Source organism: Dermochelys coriacea, chromosome 23, assembly GCF_009764565.3.
Source record: "Dermochelys coriacea isolate rDerCor1 chromosome 23, rDerCor1.pri.v4, whole genome shotgun sequence".
In the NCBI taxonomy this organism is placed as follows: domain Eukaryota; kingdom Metazoa; phylum Chordata; order Testudines; family Dermochelyidae; genus Dermochelys; species Dermochelys coriacea.
The window spans coordinates 8,712,075-8,726,900 of NC_050090.1; the positions used below are offsets into that span (position 1 = coordinate 8,712,075).

Consider the following 14,826-nt stretch of genomic DNA (forward strand, 5'->3'; position numbering starts at 1 on the left):
CTTGTCTGCTTCCATCAGCCAGGATGAAATCTCTGTCACAGTAGCTGCGTCTGCTCTTGGAGGTAGATGGGTGATTCCCAAGTCAGATAGACATACTCACGCTAGATCTTGTCCAGCCAAGATGCTCAAAACTGTTGTGTAGCTGGTATAGCACAGGCAGTGGGTGCAGCTGCTAAGGCTAGCCTCCCCGTGCACAAACTCAGGACTCTGTAGGTACATATTGAGGGTCCTTAAACCATACCACCCTTCCTGCTGCCATGTTACTTCAACTACAACTGTAACTTCAAATATGGAGGTGTAGCCACTGACAGACCGCATCTGAAAGTGAGACTGGTTAGTTCTTGGGCTAGTTGCGGAAGTTTGCCACTGCAGGGGAATGTGAAATTTTAATTGTGTTTTGCTTCTTCATCTCAGTTAATCCTCAGGTCTTCAGAAATCTGGCCTGTGCTGTCAGATTTTTGTGTTACATTGCACACATGTGTGGATCAGATGGCATGTAGTAAATGTGAGGTAATCTGTGATGTAGGGCTGAGAGCAGCAGAGACAACCGGTTGTGGTAAAATACACAATTAGATAAATATTAGATTAAAATATTTAGTTCACTGAATATGAGCTATACTGAATATGGCTGATTCATGCTCTTTGTGATGTTAGTAAATCAGGTATCCAACTGTTATGTTCTCTTTTTCCACATTCGAAACAACGAAACTGCCAGTGGTGACTGATAAAGTTTATTCTTTTGCAGAACAACTGCAGAGAGAAATTGGTGAGTTTGTGTGGATTATTATCACCCTGTTTTTATTTCCCAGAACTATAATGTATGCCCTGTATTTGTAAACCTCAGTATCGCTCCCTAAATTATCCATTACACGTCAGCAGGCTCGAAACTGTCAGTTCTGTGAGGTATTGTGGTCTGTCAATGTAATCCCATTGAAATCAATGTGCCAAGTACAGAATTTATTCAATCTGCAGCCTTGGACTTGAAGGCTTATACCTACATTAAGGCTAAGTAGGAACACCATAAAGACTTGCTTCCCACTGAATGTGGAGTACAATTCACGGTCTCTGGATTAACATTCAAAACTTCCCATAAGATCTCGCCTTCTTATCAGAGAGATGCTTCTCCGGCTATGACTATGACCCCCACTGATACCTACTACATTCCACATGTGAGGCAGAACATGAACCTCTATAGTAGCTGGATTTAGACTACAGAACTCAAACCTGCACAAAATCAGAATGGCCCCACCTGTAAGGATCCATGCAAAACTCACCTCATTGAGTCTCCCTTTTCCAATAGCTCTCAACACCTGCATATTTACTCTGATATATTGATGATGTCATGAAAGTTTTAGCAGAGAAAGTATAGTATATTTTTGCCTGGTTTGAAAAATGACCATTCTGATATAATTGCAACATTTCTTGTTCAGAAGCCCTACTTAAGCAAATCAGTAAGTCTGCCCTCACTGCGCATCAGTTATACTCAGATGGAAATGTTACCTGTTCATGTAACATGTGCAGTCCCTGTGCCTCTTTCACAAAGCAAATCTCCTTTTTTGCTAATTAGTTGTTGCCATGAAGCTTCATCTGAAATTTATTAAAGCAAGAAAAGAATCTTGTCTATGTTTAGCAGCTAGTTCTCGAACTTTGTGGGGTTTAATACCCTGACCCGAGCAGGAACTCTTGAGAGTGAAAGGCCAGATCATCCCCTTGGATTTGAAACTGCTGGGAACTTCAAGGGCCTTTCATTTGAACTTCCACTGATGTGGAGGATGGGGTGGGAATTCTTCCCTCACACATCAGAATGCAGATACTGTGCCTTTTTCAGAGAACACAGCCAAGGAGACATTGTTAAGGTTCCATTCAGTGGCACAGCCATGTGGGGGCAGCGTAGCTGTGTTGGAAAAAATCTAGGCGTTTTTAATCCAAGACTTGATGCTTTCTTCAATTAATCCAGTGGCAAGACTTCCGTTGACTACCCTGTCAGCAGGATTGGTCTGGTAATTTGATAACAATAAAGTACCCATATTGAAAAATGTCCTGTTTGTTTTTATTTGCAGAAAAACTTAAGGAGGAAAAGGGTAAGTTTGCACTGACGTGAAGTTTGGAGGGGGGAAAGGTCTGTCACTTCCCCATTGAGGGATGTGGAAGGGGCAGGCTTTTTATAACTGCTGAGGAGTCAGGATATCTCTGTTTCTATGGTGAGCGGGAGCTGGGTGAATTTTTCAGTTGGGACTCAGGGGAATTTGGGCATTTTCCACTTGAGGTTTGTTTCTCTGTTTTGATAGGGGTGTGGTGGGGGTGTCAGAGTGGGACTGGTCCGAGGAAAGAAATGTTCGTTAACTCAGTATGCATCAAAAAACAAAGATAGATCAAGGGGTGCATTGTGATGGGGCTGCTTTTGCAAAGCAATGGGAGAAAGGTAAGGATGAGTGTGGCAGGATCCCCAGGATTCAGCCTGGGAATGTGGGAGTGCTGTGCCCACCCTTAATTCTCCAGACTGGGCTGTGTCTCACAATGCTTTCTTAGTGACAAGCAGCAAACCCCTCCAGGCCCTGTTATCACTCAGCAGAACAGCATGCGGCACCCCACAACCAGCTAGATTGCATGAATACTCCCATAGCCACTCATGAATCTCAGAGAAATGCCCCAGCCAAATCCCCTCAGCTCCCCGCACTGTACCTCAGGAATATACCTATTGCACTGCTCAAGATGAGCAGTGCACATTTATTAATTTGTTCATCACGTCATCAATGGAAAGTGGATATACGCCAGCCCTTTTCAAACCGGAGCAAGCACCCTTAACAAACACTTCAGGCAAACTCACTGGTAAAGATAAATAGTAAAACAAATGTATTGACTACAAAAATAGATTTTAAGTGATTATAAGGTCTGTCACTTCCCCATTGAGGGATGTGGAAGGGGCAGGCTTTTTATAAAAAAAACACTGGTAAAGATAAACAGTAAAACAAATGTATTGAGAGCAAAAATATCTACTTGCTCTTGGAACTGAACATATCCTCAGTAGGACAAATCTCTGGATGGGGAGTGCAGCAGGAGAGAGTTGATACAGCAGTGCTTGTGCTATAGTAGCTGAGGCCATGCTGGCACTCCACCTGCTGCCTCAGGGGTGAGAGGAGAATAGTCTTCCCCAGAGAGCTTCCCCCAAACCAGTAACCCATGTCCTGTGCAGAGCACCCAGAGGAGGCTCTTTGGCAATCCCCCTGTGAGGGGAGTGATGATAGTCACAAAGGAATGTTTGCTTGAGCAGGAAATAGAACCCAGGGATTCTGGTTTCTGGCCCAGTGTATTCACCACTAGATGAAGGGATTTGCAGAAACTTTCCATGGGAATATGTGTATTTTGAAAAGAAATATTTAAAAGGTTTTTGTTAAGTGCCGAACAACTAGGATAAACAACTTATGTACCATCTTATGCATTTCATGACATCTGTTTTTTACCTCCCCTTGATCTTGATATGTTGAACAAAGCATCCCTATTCTGTGAAGCCACCTTATCTTGTATTAGATTGGGATGTATCTGTAGTAGGTGTACTCTATTTATATAAATATCTTGTACCTAGTACACTAGCAATAGCGTTGCCAAGTTCATATATTTCACAGTGAACTTGTAAGCATCTTCTTCAATACATGGCCTGACTTTGGTTCACAGCCTCTGATTCAGGCCTCAGGTCTTAAACCAGTCACAGTGCTCCAGGCCCTCTCTCTGTCTACTGCAGAGGGATGGTGGAGAAAAAGAAAGAAAGAAAGAAGGAAAGAAAGAAAGAAAGTGTTTCAGTGAAGTCAAAGCTTTCTGTTTCCATCTTGTTAAAATGGAACATTTTTGATTTTTCGTTTTAAAATGGCTTTCCATCTATTTTTTGAGACTCTGACCCTCACTGACACCTATTCTCCTGGACCCTGAACCTTGGCAGCCAATAGAGGGAGGCTTGTGAGACAACATGAACCTGCACAGAAGGTGGACTTAGACTACAGAACTCAATCCTGCACAAAACCAGAATGGTCCAAACCTCTCAGGTTCCCCAGCTACATGCAAAACCCACTTCTTTGATTCTGCATTTTCCAATTGCTCTCAACCTCTGCATATTTAGTGTGATGTATCTGATAATATCATGAAAGCTTTAGCAGAGAAAATGAAGTACAACTTTTACCTGGTTTGAAAAATAAACATTTTATATCATTGTAACGTTTCCTGTCCAGAAGCCCTGCAGAAGCAAATCAGTAAGCCTGCACCAGCTGTGTGTCATTTACACTCAGATACATGAGGAAAATGATACCGCTTAATGTAACATCTGCTGACCTTGTGCCTCTTTCACAGAACAAATTCATGAAGTAATTATTAAGGTTCCATTTATCTAGACAATCTCATGGGGGCAGAGAGGGGGTGTCAGGAAAAAAAAATGAGCATCACTTAATCCAGGACTTGACTCTTCCTTCAGTGAATTCGGTAGCAAGACTTCCATTGACTACTGGGTTTAGGATTGGGCCCCTAATTTGATAAAAATAAACTGCATATGTTGAAATGTGTCCCTTTTTTTTTTTTTTTTTTTTTTGCAGCCCAATTCAAGGAGGAAAGAGGTAAGCTGCCTTTGACCTCTGCAGCCTGGAAGGGGAAGGGTCAGCCTTTTTCCCATTGATGGAAGGGGTGGAGGCAGGTTTTTATTAACTGTTGAGAGGCCTATTTGGTTATTAGTTTTGGATGGATGGTTTGATTTTCTTTTTTTAACTGAGGAAATACACAGGTCAGAGCAATGAGTCATATATTTCAGTCTAAAGATGATGATCTCCAGAGTGGTATTTTCAGTAAACTGACGCTCTGGACTCAACCTTGCTCCCATTGAAGTCAAAAGGTGCTTGCCATGAGCTTCAGTGCTTGTGGAACTGCGCCATGGGAAGCCCAGGATCCGTGGCTCCAGGTCTCTCTGACTGGCTCTAATCAGGATCTTTCTGCTTTTGCAATTAGAGGAAGGTGGGTAAGTTTTGCAGTTGAAATTCAGAGCTGTAGAGTACTTTCCACTGGCAGGTGGTCTCTGAAACGCTATAGCATGGAAACCGGTGCAATTTCTTTTGTGAAACATTTTCAGACCCTCTCCCTCCTAAGAGTGTTTTATAGGGTCTGCTATTCCAGAACCAAAGTATTTGTGTGTGTGTGTGTGTGCGCGCGCACGGGGGGTGTGTGTCCCCTTCCCACATATGGAAGGAGATATAAACATGTTTTCTGTTCTGTTGCCCCTTTTCTTGGTACTCAAAGCTCCTTCTTCAGATCCATGGAACTGTATGTAAAGAAAGAAAGAGCCGGGGGCTGGGCTGGGCTGGATATGTGTGAGGATTATGGGCCATTCTCCCCTTCACCCCAAGAGAGAGTCCCCATAAAACACAATCCTGGTCAGAGATTTTTTAACTATTAGTTCTTTTTGGGGTGGTTGCAGACATGTATTCCTCTCAAGTATGTTTGTGCCAAGCACACTGGCACCGGAGATTTTTCCCCTAGCAGTACCTGTCAGGGCAGTGCATGTGCTTACCACCTTCTTTTGGCCTCTCTGGAGGCCATATAAGGATGGCACTTCCCCGACCCCATCAGTTCTTTCCTAACACCACTGGCCTTAGTCGGAGCTCCCTGTGAACATTCTCTCTTCACGTTGTTTCTCTGCATCACTCTGTCGCTGAGTTTTCACTTTGTAAATAGTTTTTAATAGTTGTCCGAGGTAGAACCTACATCTAATTTAGATTTAATGTAGTTTTTATAGTTAGCTGTTTTTAATGGTTTGTGGTGCCCAACAACAAGGGTTATGCACTTTTCTCCGGGCTTCAGCATTGCCTGTCATGTGGGGTCTCTATCCCCAACCGTGACACACACACTCACTGTTTGCTCTGCCCAGGAGTGAGTCACATTACAGAGAGTTGCTCTTTTAAAAAGAGAACATAGATCACAAGGAGACCTTGTCTGGAGCAGCAGTTGGTGGAGTGAGCCATGAGGCCTGCGCTGGCATCAGGAGCCTCCATAGCCTCTGGGTCTAATCACCCTCAGCTGCCTTCCACCTCTGAAGTGGCAGATGACAGACCCTGGGACTCTGATTCTCCCTCAAAAAGGGAGGTTGTTCTATGTCTCAGGAACCACCTGGAAAGAGGACTCTCAAGACAGATTGGGGAAAGGGGGGATTCATCATCTCCATCCTCAAAGACAGCCTCAAGATGACTACATGGTACCCAAGGTGGTACCCAGGGTTGTATTGGGCAGTTGGCCTGTCACCCTGGTACTGGGGTGTAAGTTTTATGGTATCATACTGTTGACTCTGGATCCATCTGGGGAACGGCTGTCGAATCGAGTACCTACAGACACAGGTGTGACACTGCCTCTTTTGGTGCCTTCAACCCTGCAGGGCAGCAATGGACTTGCCTTGTTTGTCCATGCCAACCACACCACTACTTCAGGAGTCAGTGGAATGATTGATACCATCTGCTATTCGAGGTCCTTCAACATCTTCAATTGAGTCCAATGTGGATGCCATCAACATTCTTGGTACCAGTGATTAAACAGACACTATCTTCAGCACAGAGATAGGGAGAGGACAGTGTCCCCCACCTCCGCTCCAAAATAGGGCACCCATATCATCTGCAGAGCATCCAAGATTCCTCTTCCTCTATGTGGAAGAAGGGCTCAGATAGCTCTGCAGAGCTGCAGTCCCTTACCCGGATCTCAAAACCGCTTGAACTCCACACTTTTCCCCACTCCACATAAATATCTGTAAAATTAATCATCCAAACCATAAACCACCATCACAGTAAATTCTTCCAGCTATCTGGCTATCTAGTTTCTCTAGTTTTTTTTTTAATTTAAGTCATCATGGATTTTGCACAATTTAATTCATTTACTGGTAATCTTTGATGCATGGTACCAAGGAAAACACTGAACAAGAATTTAAAAGGCTGTAATAATTGTTTTTGTTTTTTTCCAGGTGAAATGAAGAAGGAATTAGGTGAGTGAAGACCTATGTACACCCTTGCTGGTGTCCCCACTCCCACTGCTTGGATATTTGGAGAGAGGGGCCATTTTTCCTGTCTCTCCTCCATCTCCCTGGATGCTTCTGATGGAGAAAGAGATCTTGACAGTCCATTTCCTTCCCCATCAATAGCAGGGAATACAGGTGCTCCAGGCACACACATTGCAGCTCCCCACACTGCTCACACATACCAGGCAGCACAGAACATGTGGCCTGTTCCCCGTTGTCTGTATCAGCCTGAGGGGTGGGACAGATCCACTGTCTCCTTGACAGCCATGGGATTCAAAACACCTCAGTAGCCACAGCTGGAGTATGTCTGCACAGCAGCTGCGGTGTGTAGTTCCCAGTGCAAGTAGATAGACACCTGCCAGCTCTGCTCAAGTTAGCATGCTAAAAATAGCACTGTAAGTGCAGTGAGACAAGTAGCAGATCAGACTAGCTGCCTGAATATGTACCTAGGGGTCAGGTGGAATTGTACTCATGCAGCTAACCCTAGCCAGCATGGTCACTCTGCTATTTTTAGCGCACTAACTCAAACAGAGCTGGCACATATGTCTACCCATGCTGGGTATTATACCTCCCAGCTGCAATGTAGACACACATTGGAGGGAATTGTCCTTCTATGCCCTGCCTAGGAGGAGCCAGATTGCTGTAAATACAGCCTCTGGTGGTTGGAAACAGTGTGGGTGTGGACTGGAAGGTTCATTTTCTGTTCAAGTGAGAGGGGAATGTGTAAGATGGAGTTAGAAGGTGATCAAAGCCCAGGAGAGTGTGGAACATGGGGAGATGACACATTGACTGGAGGTTCAAGACAGACAGAACAGATCTCAGCCAGAGCCGGACTCCTACCCTGGTTTCTAATCTTAGCTCAGAACAAGCAACATGCATGTGTGTGTATGTGAAAGAGAGAGAGAGAGAGAGAGAGAGAGAGAGAGAATGAGCATTCAAGGGTCATTTTTGTCAATATTAACTCCTGCAAAAGGAATCACCCCATACTGTGTCTGGCATCCTCACTTGCCCTCAATCTGGAACTTCGCTGCTGCTGGGGGGAGGAAATCTACAGTCAATGCCTCTCTTAATTCAATGTCTGTTGTTTTCTTACTTTCATTTCAGAATGGAGAAGGGCTCGGAACAATTCAGGTAACACAATACACAGCACTTAGATAGAGGTGCTAATACTATGGTGATAGATGCAGTATGAGAACCTCAATATATTAGACTCTATTCCATTATTAAAGAAATCAGCAGGTTTGATACTATAATCAAACTATGGTTTCAGAGTAGCAGCCGTGTTAGTCTGTATTCGCAAAAAGAAAAGGAGTACTTGTGGCACCTTAGAGACTAACAAATTTATTAGAGCATAAGCTTTCGTGAGCTACAGCTCACTTCATCGGATGCATTTTTCCACCAAATGCATCCGATGAAGTGAGCTGTAGCTCACGAAAGCTTATGCTCTAATAAATTTGTTAGTCTCTAAGGTGCCACAAGTACTCCTTTTCTTTTTATAATCAAACTAGAAACACAACCTGTTCTTATCAGAGACACAGCTCCTAAGGTCGTTCCCAGCTCCTAAACTAATTTCAAGGCCTGATTCTGACTTTATTTACACCAATTTCACACCATTGTAACTTCACTGACTTGCATGGAGTTACTCCTGAATTACAACAGTCAGTTCAGAATCAGCCCCAATGAGAGATTTCCCTGAGTGACGACTGATGGTGTAATTTTCAAAAACATCTAACCGATTTCAGAGCACAAACCTCATTGCAACTCAATGGGGCCTTGTATATGGGGCTATATTTGTTAGCACTGCTAACCACTGTGGCAGGATGGAGAGCTACACCACCTAACTCCACCCCATTTATGCCTCCACCCTCAATTCTGTATTCATCAAGTTCATTGTCTAGCCCTTTGGCTGAGTCCTTAATAGTCTCAGTCCCCTTCAGGACAATGGGAAGTTGGAAGTTCCTTGATTCTAGTGGGGCTAGAGAGCCCTAGATTTCCATGTTTTGGAGCCGCCTTCTCCAAATTCCTTGTCTGGAGTAGGTAGGGGAACCTGGGCCCATCCACTCCACTGGGTTCCATCTCATGGTCTTTGTTTGGAACAGCCATAACCAGTCCTTCTTAGTCCCTTACAGCTCCCTGAGCTACCTCCTACCTCTCCTGTTTTGGAGGCTTCCCATGCTTCTTGCTCTGCTTCTCTCTCTTTGGTGTGTTGGCTTCTCAAGCAGCTTCTCCCCAGTGTTCTGGAGGGATCCTCTCTCTGCAATCCCTCTGCATCTCTATCTGCTGCCTTTCTCCCCAGGAGTTCCCCCTTTCACTGAGACCCTTAACCTTTTATCAATATTTGGTGCTTCCTTGCGTAATTCCTTTCCCCCAGTTACTCAGTGAGGTAACTACTCCCAGGTGAACTTGAGCTTCCTCATGCCCCCTTATGGAGCCTGTCAGGGGAAGGCCAGCTACCCTCTGACAGACCTGCATTCACAAGTTATTTCAGCCCAGCTCCTCCAAAGTAATGATCCCAATGGGAATTAGGCATCTATATACCTTCGAGGAGCTGGGCCTCAGTGTTTACTTGGAGCGGGGTTTTCAGAAGTGCCTAAGGAGGAACTTTGGGATTTGGGCCACAATGAAGGCACAGATGATGTGGTGGCAGGAATGAGGACTGAAATGAGAATCATAATGCAGTGGTGGTGGGACCACTATGGGGACTGCAGTGGTCCTATTGGGATTCAGGAAGTGGGCGGGCAGAAGCCTGCCCACTACTAAAGGCCCCCCGTCAGCCTAAGGGGAGGATCCACAGGATCTGGAAACCAAGTGATTTCAGGGGACAGCTAATGAAATAACAGGGACAGGAGTGCATTCAAAGGGTCAAACAAATTAGCTGATGGGGACACCGACCAGAGATGGACAGTGCCAACTGCTCCTCAAAGGTGTCAAGGGAGTCAGTGGACGCCACTCAGAGGAACTCTGCCCGGATGCGCGAATGGACGGAGGATCAGAAACAGGCCCCACAGTCACAGGAGACTCTGTCGGCCAACCTCCTCTCCCTTGTTTTATAGATGGCCATTTTAGCCAGGGCCAGGAGGAGGTTGACCATGAAGTCCCGTGACTTTGTGGGGCAACAGATAGGGAGTGCATAGGTTAGGAGGTGAGGGGAAAAGTGCGGCCAGAAACATAACAGGATATCTGTGAGGAGCCAGCATAGGGGCTGCAGCCTGGCTTACTCCAGGTAAATGTGTGCCAGGGTCTCCCTCACGCCGCAGAAGGGGCAGATATCTGGGACAGGGATAATCCACACCAAGTACACGCCTGTGCTCATGGCCCTGTGAAGGAGCCGCCAACTGATATTCCCAGCGGGTCTTGGGACTAAAGTGAAATATAGGCTGGCCCACTGGGGCTCCTCGCCCTCCAGAGGTGGCAGGACGTCCCACCACTTTGTGTCGGGGCTGGACGTGAGGGTGAGGAAGTGAAGGGTGTGGAGCACGAAAGTGTATAGATGTTTCCTTGGCGCGGTCTGGAAATGAACAGTGGTGACAGGCATGGTCAGGAATGAGTCAATCAGGTTTATGAGAGCACCATTACAAAGACAGTGGTGGGATCATTGGCTCTGGTGATAACGGAGACTTATGGGGATGTTGCTGATTATAATAATTATTGTGAGAGGTGATGAAAATGATGCTGTGAGGAGAGTAAGGACATAGTGATCTGACAGTGAAGATAGTGCAGATAATAATTTGCATGTTACAGCAATTTTCTGCTGACCATCTCAGAACTCTTTACAAATAATTGTAAAATACCCTCTAGCACCTGATGAGGTTGGCACCATATTGAGCTTACTGAGGAGTAAACCAACTATCAGAGAGCTTATGTGACCTGACCAGTGTCACACAGCAGCAGAGCTGGGAACAGAACCTTGGGGTACTGATTCCAGACATAATTAGTAGATAAACTTTATTTTAATGAGTAATTATAATGTGCAGGAGAAGGCTCATAGTGTATATTTCCCTCCTATTCCAGTGCATACTGGCATTATAGGAGTGGTTCTCAAAAAGAAAACTCTCTCTTCCTGTAGATGATATCACTCTTCACAGCATCACGGCCCACCCCAACCTTTCCATTGCTGACAATAAGAAGAGTTTTACACATGAAGCCCAACCTCAGAAAGTTCCACCAAATCCAGAGAGGTTCGATTCAATTGTCTGTGTGTTGGGCTCTGAAGGATTCTCCTCTGGAGAGCACTACTGGGAGGTGGAGGTTGTGAGCAACACTGACTGGGACCTGGGGGTGGCCAGAACATCAATACAGAGAAAAGGAAAACTCTCCCTGTCCCCTAAAGAGGGATTCTGGGCTCTGGGTCTGAGTGGGAGAGATTATTGGGCAAAAACAGACCCATGGACCCGGGTCATGGTGCAGAAAAAGCCCAAGAAAATTGGAGTTTATCTTAGTTACCAAGACAGGCAGGTGACTTTTTTCAGTGTAACTGACATGTCTGTGTTGTTCACATATAATGATTGTTCATTCTCAGGAGAGGTTTATCCGTTCTTTAAAAATTCACACAAAGAAACAACAATGAGAATTTGTTCAATTAAAGAGAAATAAATATAACATGGCACTGATGCTAATTTTATACTGGTGTAACTGAAATCAAGGTTTTCATGAATGTATTTTGATGTAAAAAAGCTGTTTTTTTTTAAAAAAAATGTGCATTGTCATGCTGTCTTGATTACATGTTTTGCAATAAAACGTTTTCATTTCCTATTGGTTTTTTGCTTGCGACTTTTATCCAATACAATATTTGACTAGCACAGTGTTTCTGGGGAATTTGATGCAGATGTTAAAAAGAAGAAAACACCATCCATCCTCTCTCACACTTTCCTTATTGGCAGCTTCACCTCAGAGGCAAAATAAGAATCTCATTGCTAATTTCAGCATTTTCCTCTATAATAAAAGATAGATAACATGGCTAGCTCACTAATAACCGTATTTTGGGATGGTATTTTACTGTATTATGAAGTTCGCAGTGGCTGGAACAAAATTTAGATTGAAGATAGATTTCCAGTATAAACAGAATTTTTACACACCCACCTCCCCCATAAAGTTATCCAATCTTCCTGACACTTCCCAGCAAGATAGAATTCTTCTGAGAATTCACTCAAAGTGAATTAAGCTAAACTGATTTAACTCTGTGGTCTGGTCTACACAACAGACTTATGTCTAAATATGCCGCACAGGGGTGTGAAAATTCCATACCCTGGAGCCATGTAGTTATAACAATTTTAACATCCCTTTGTAGACAGTGCTATGTCAATGGCAGAGCTTCTCCCGCTGACATAGCTACCACCTGTCAGTGTTTTAAATATCGACCTACCCTTAATGAGAAGTGTCCATACAGGCCTTTAATGCAGTTTAGCTAATCCACTTTTAATTCACATCTTTAGGGCATGTCTACATTTTGAAACAGTGCATCTGCAGGTCTGTAGTGCTACAGTGTAGAATCATAGAATCATAGAATCATAGAATATCAGGGTTGGAAGGGACCCCAGAAGGTCATCTAGTCCAACCCCCTGCTCAAAGCAGGACCAAGTCCCAGTCAAATCATCCCAGCTAGGGCTTTGTCAAGCCTGACCTTAAAAACCTCTAAGGAAGGAGATTCTACCACCTCCCTAGGTAACGCATTCCAGTGTTTCACCACCCTCTTAGTGAAAAAGTGAAAAAGTTTTTCCTAATATCCAATCTAAACCTCCCCCATTGCAACTTGTAGACTCTACCTTGCTGACAGGAGAGGTTCTCCCATTGGCATAGTAGATAATGCACCTCCCCAAGAGGCGGTAGCTAGGATGAGGGAAGAATTCTTCCATTGACATGGCACTAGCTACACTGAGGGCAGTTAGGTCAGGATAACCAGGTCTCCCAGGGGGTGTGGATTTTCACACCCTTTGAGAGACACAGTTTTGCCAATGTAAATTCCCAGTGTAGACCTGCCCTTAGTGCCTTTTGTACAAACCTATTAGGTTTAATAGGGTTACACACATGAAAAAAGCTAGTCTAAGGCAGTGGGCTTGTTTCTTTTCGCAAGCAAGGTGCAAAGAAACTAACTTCTTAAAAGAGCCCAAACACAACTCAACAATGTAAAGGGCTCCAATAAGACTCCCTTCAAAACTAGGGAAAAGCCACCATCATGTCATGTTTTTCTACAGTACCACAGGCCAGATTCACCAGTACTGTTCGGTTGCTTTGCACCATTCTGTGATGATGAACAGCTATGAAGTCAGTTTAACTGGCGAGTTAATTATGGCTGCTTTGGGGCACTGGTGCAGTGTGAAGCAGCCAGAGTGTACTAGGAATTCTGGCCCAATTTAAAGCAGGACTAGGGACGTCTTCACTTTTCCCCATTTTTTGATCACAGACTCCTGGCATTTTCTATGCATTTGCTCCCATTTGCTCCAGGGTTCTCCTCTTTATTCTAGCCTTAATCCCATCCACATAGGACTGGGTCCCAGTTTCACAGGGTGTATTTTTTTCCCTTTGATGGGCAGAGTTAGTGGCTGCAGCCTTGGACCTAATTATGATCTTCCTCATCCATAAACTCTTCATCACTTCACAAAAGATGTTGCAGAATTGCAGCGCCTGTCTCTGCTGGGTGGAATGCTCTGTCTCTGCTTTGTCATGTCTAACCTTTTGTCTTAAATATAAAGGGAAGGGTAAACACCTTTCTGTATATAGGTCTATAAAATCCCTCCTGGCCAGAGGCAAAATCCTTTCACCTGTAAAGAGTTAAGAAGCTAAGGTAACCTCACTAACACCTGAGCCAAAATGACCAATGAGGGGACAAGATATTTTCAAATCTGGAGTAGAGGGGGAAGGTTTTTGTCTGTCTGTGTGATACCTTTGCCGGGACCAGATCAAGGATGCAAGCCCTTCAACTCCTGTAAAGTAAGTAATCTACCTAGAAAATGTTAGTTTTTTCTTTGTTTTGGCTTGTAAATTCGCTGTGCTGGAGAGAATGTGCATTCCTGTTTTTCTGTCTTTTTGTAACTTAAGGTTTTACCTAGAGGGATTCTCTATGTTTTGAATCTGATTATCCTGTAAGGTATTTACCATCCTGATTTTAGAGGTGATTTTTTTTATCTTTTCTTTAATTAAAATTCTTCTTTTAAGAACCTGATTGATTTTTCATTGTTCTTAAGATCCAAGGGTTTGGGTTTGTGTTCACGTGTACCAATTGGTGGGGATATTATTATCAAGCCTTCCCCAGGAAAGCGGGTGTAGGGCTTGGGGGAATAGGACTCCAAGTGGTCCTTTCCCTGTTCTTTGTCTAAAACACTTGGTTGTGGCAGCACTTTACCTAATCCAAGGGCAAAGACTTTGTGCCTTGGGGAAACTTTTAACCTAAAACCTGATAGAAATAAGCTTAGGGGGTCTTTCATGTGAGTCCCCACATCTGTACCCTAGAGTTCAGAGTGGGGAAGGAACCCTGACACCTTTGTTTGTACAGCGGAATAAAGATATCTGATTATTTCTACAAACAAATCAAGGTCAGTGTTGCATTAACTCCTCTGTCTCAATTTGTGCTGAAATGGATGTTTTTATTACTCACTTTCAGAGCATTATAATCATTCCCACAAACATGGTGTATGCATCCATTGGCTGATCAGTATGATCTGAAAATGAACGTTGCATGCCCACAAATACTCAAGCAGTGCACCAAGAGCCGAGCTGACTGGAAAATGGATTTACATCCCCTCAAAAATTGTGGGGTTTTGGCATTTGTGTCACAATGGGATGAATCTGAGACTTATCAA

At 44.1% G+C, this 14,826-nt stretch overlaps 1 protein-coding gene across 1 annotated transcript; it reads left to right on the plus strand.

The window, feature by feature from the left end:
* The first annotated feature begins 4,519 nt into the window (after positions 1–4,519).
* On the plus strand, positions 4,520–11,780 carry LOC122457269 (butyrophilin subfamily 1 member A1-like). Its single transcript, XM_043501302.1, has 4 exons — positions 4,520–4,598; positions 6,977–6,997; positions 8,135–8,161; positions 11,097–11,780. The coding sequence occupies exons 1-4, from the start codon at positions 4,535–4,537 to the stop codon at positions 11,621–11,623; spliced, it is 639 nt and encodes a 212-aa protein (XP_043357237.1). The 5' UTR covers positions 4,520–4,534; the 3' UTR covers positions 11,624–11,780.
* Positions 11,781–14,826: the final 3,046 nt, after the last annotated feature.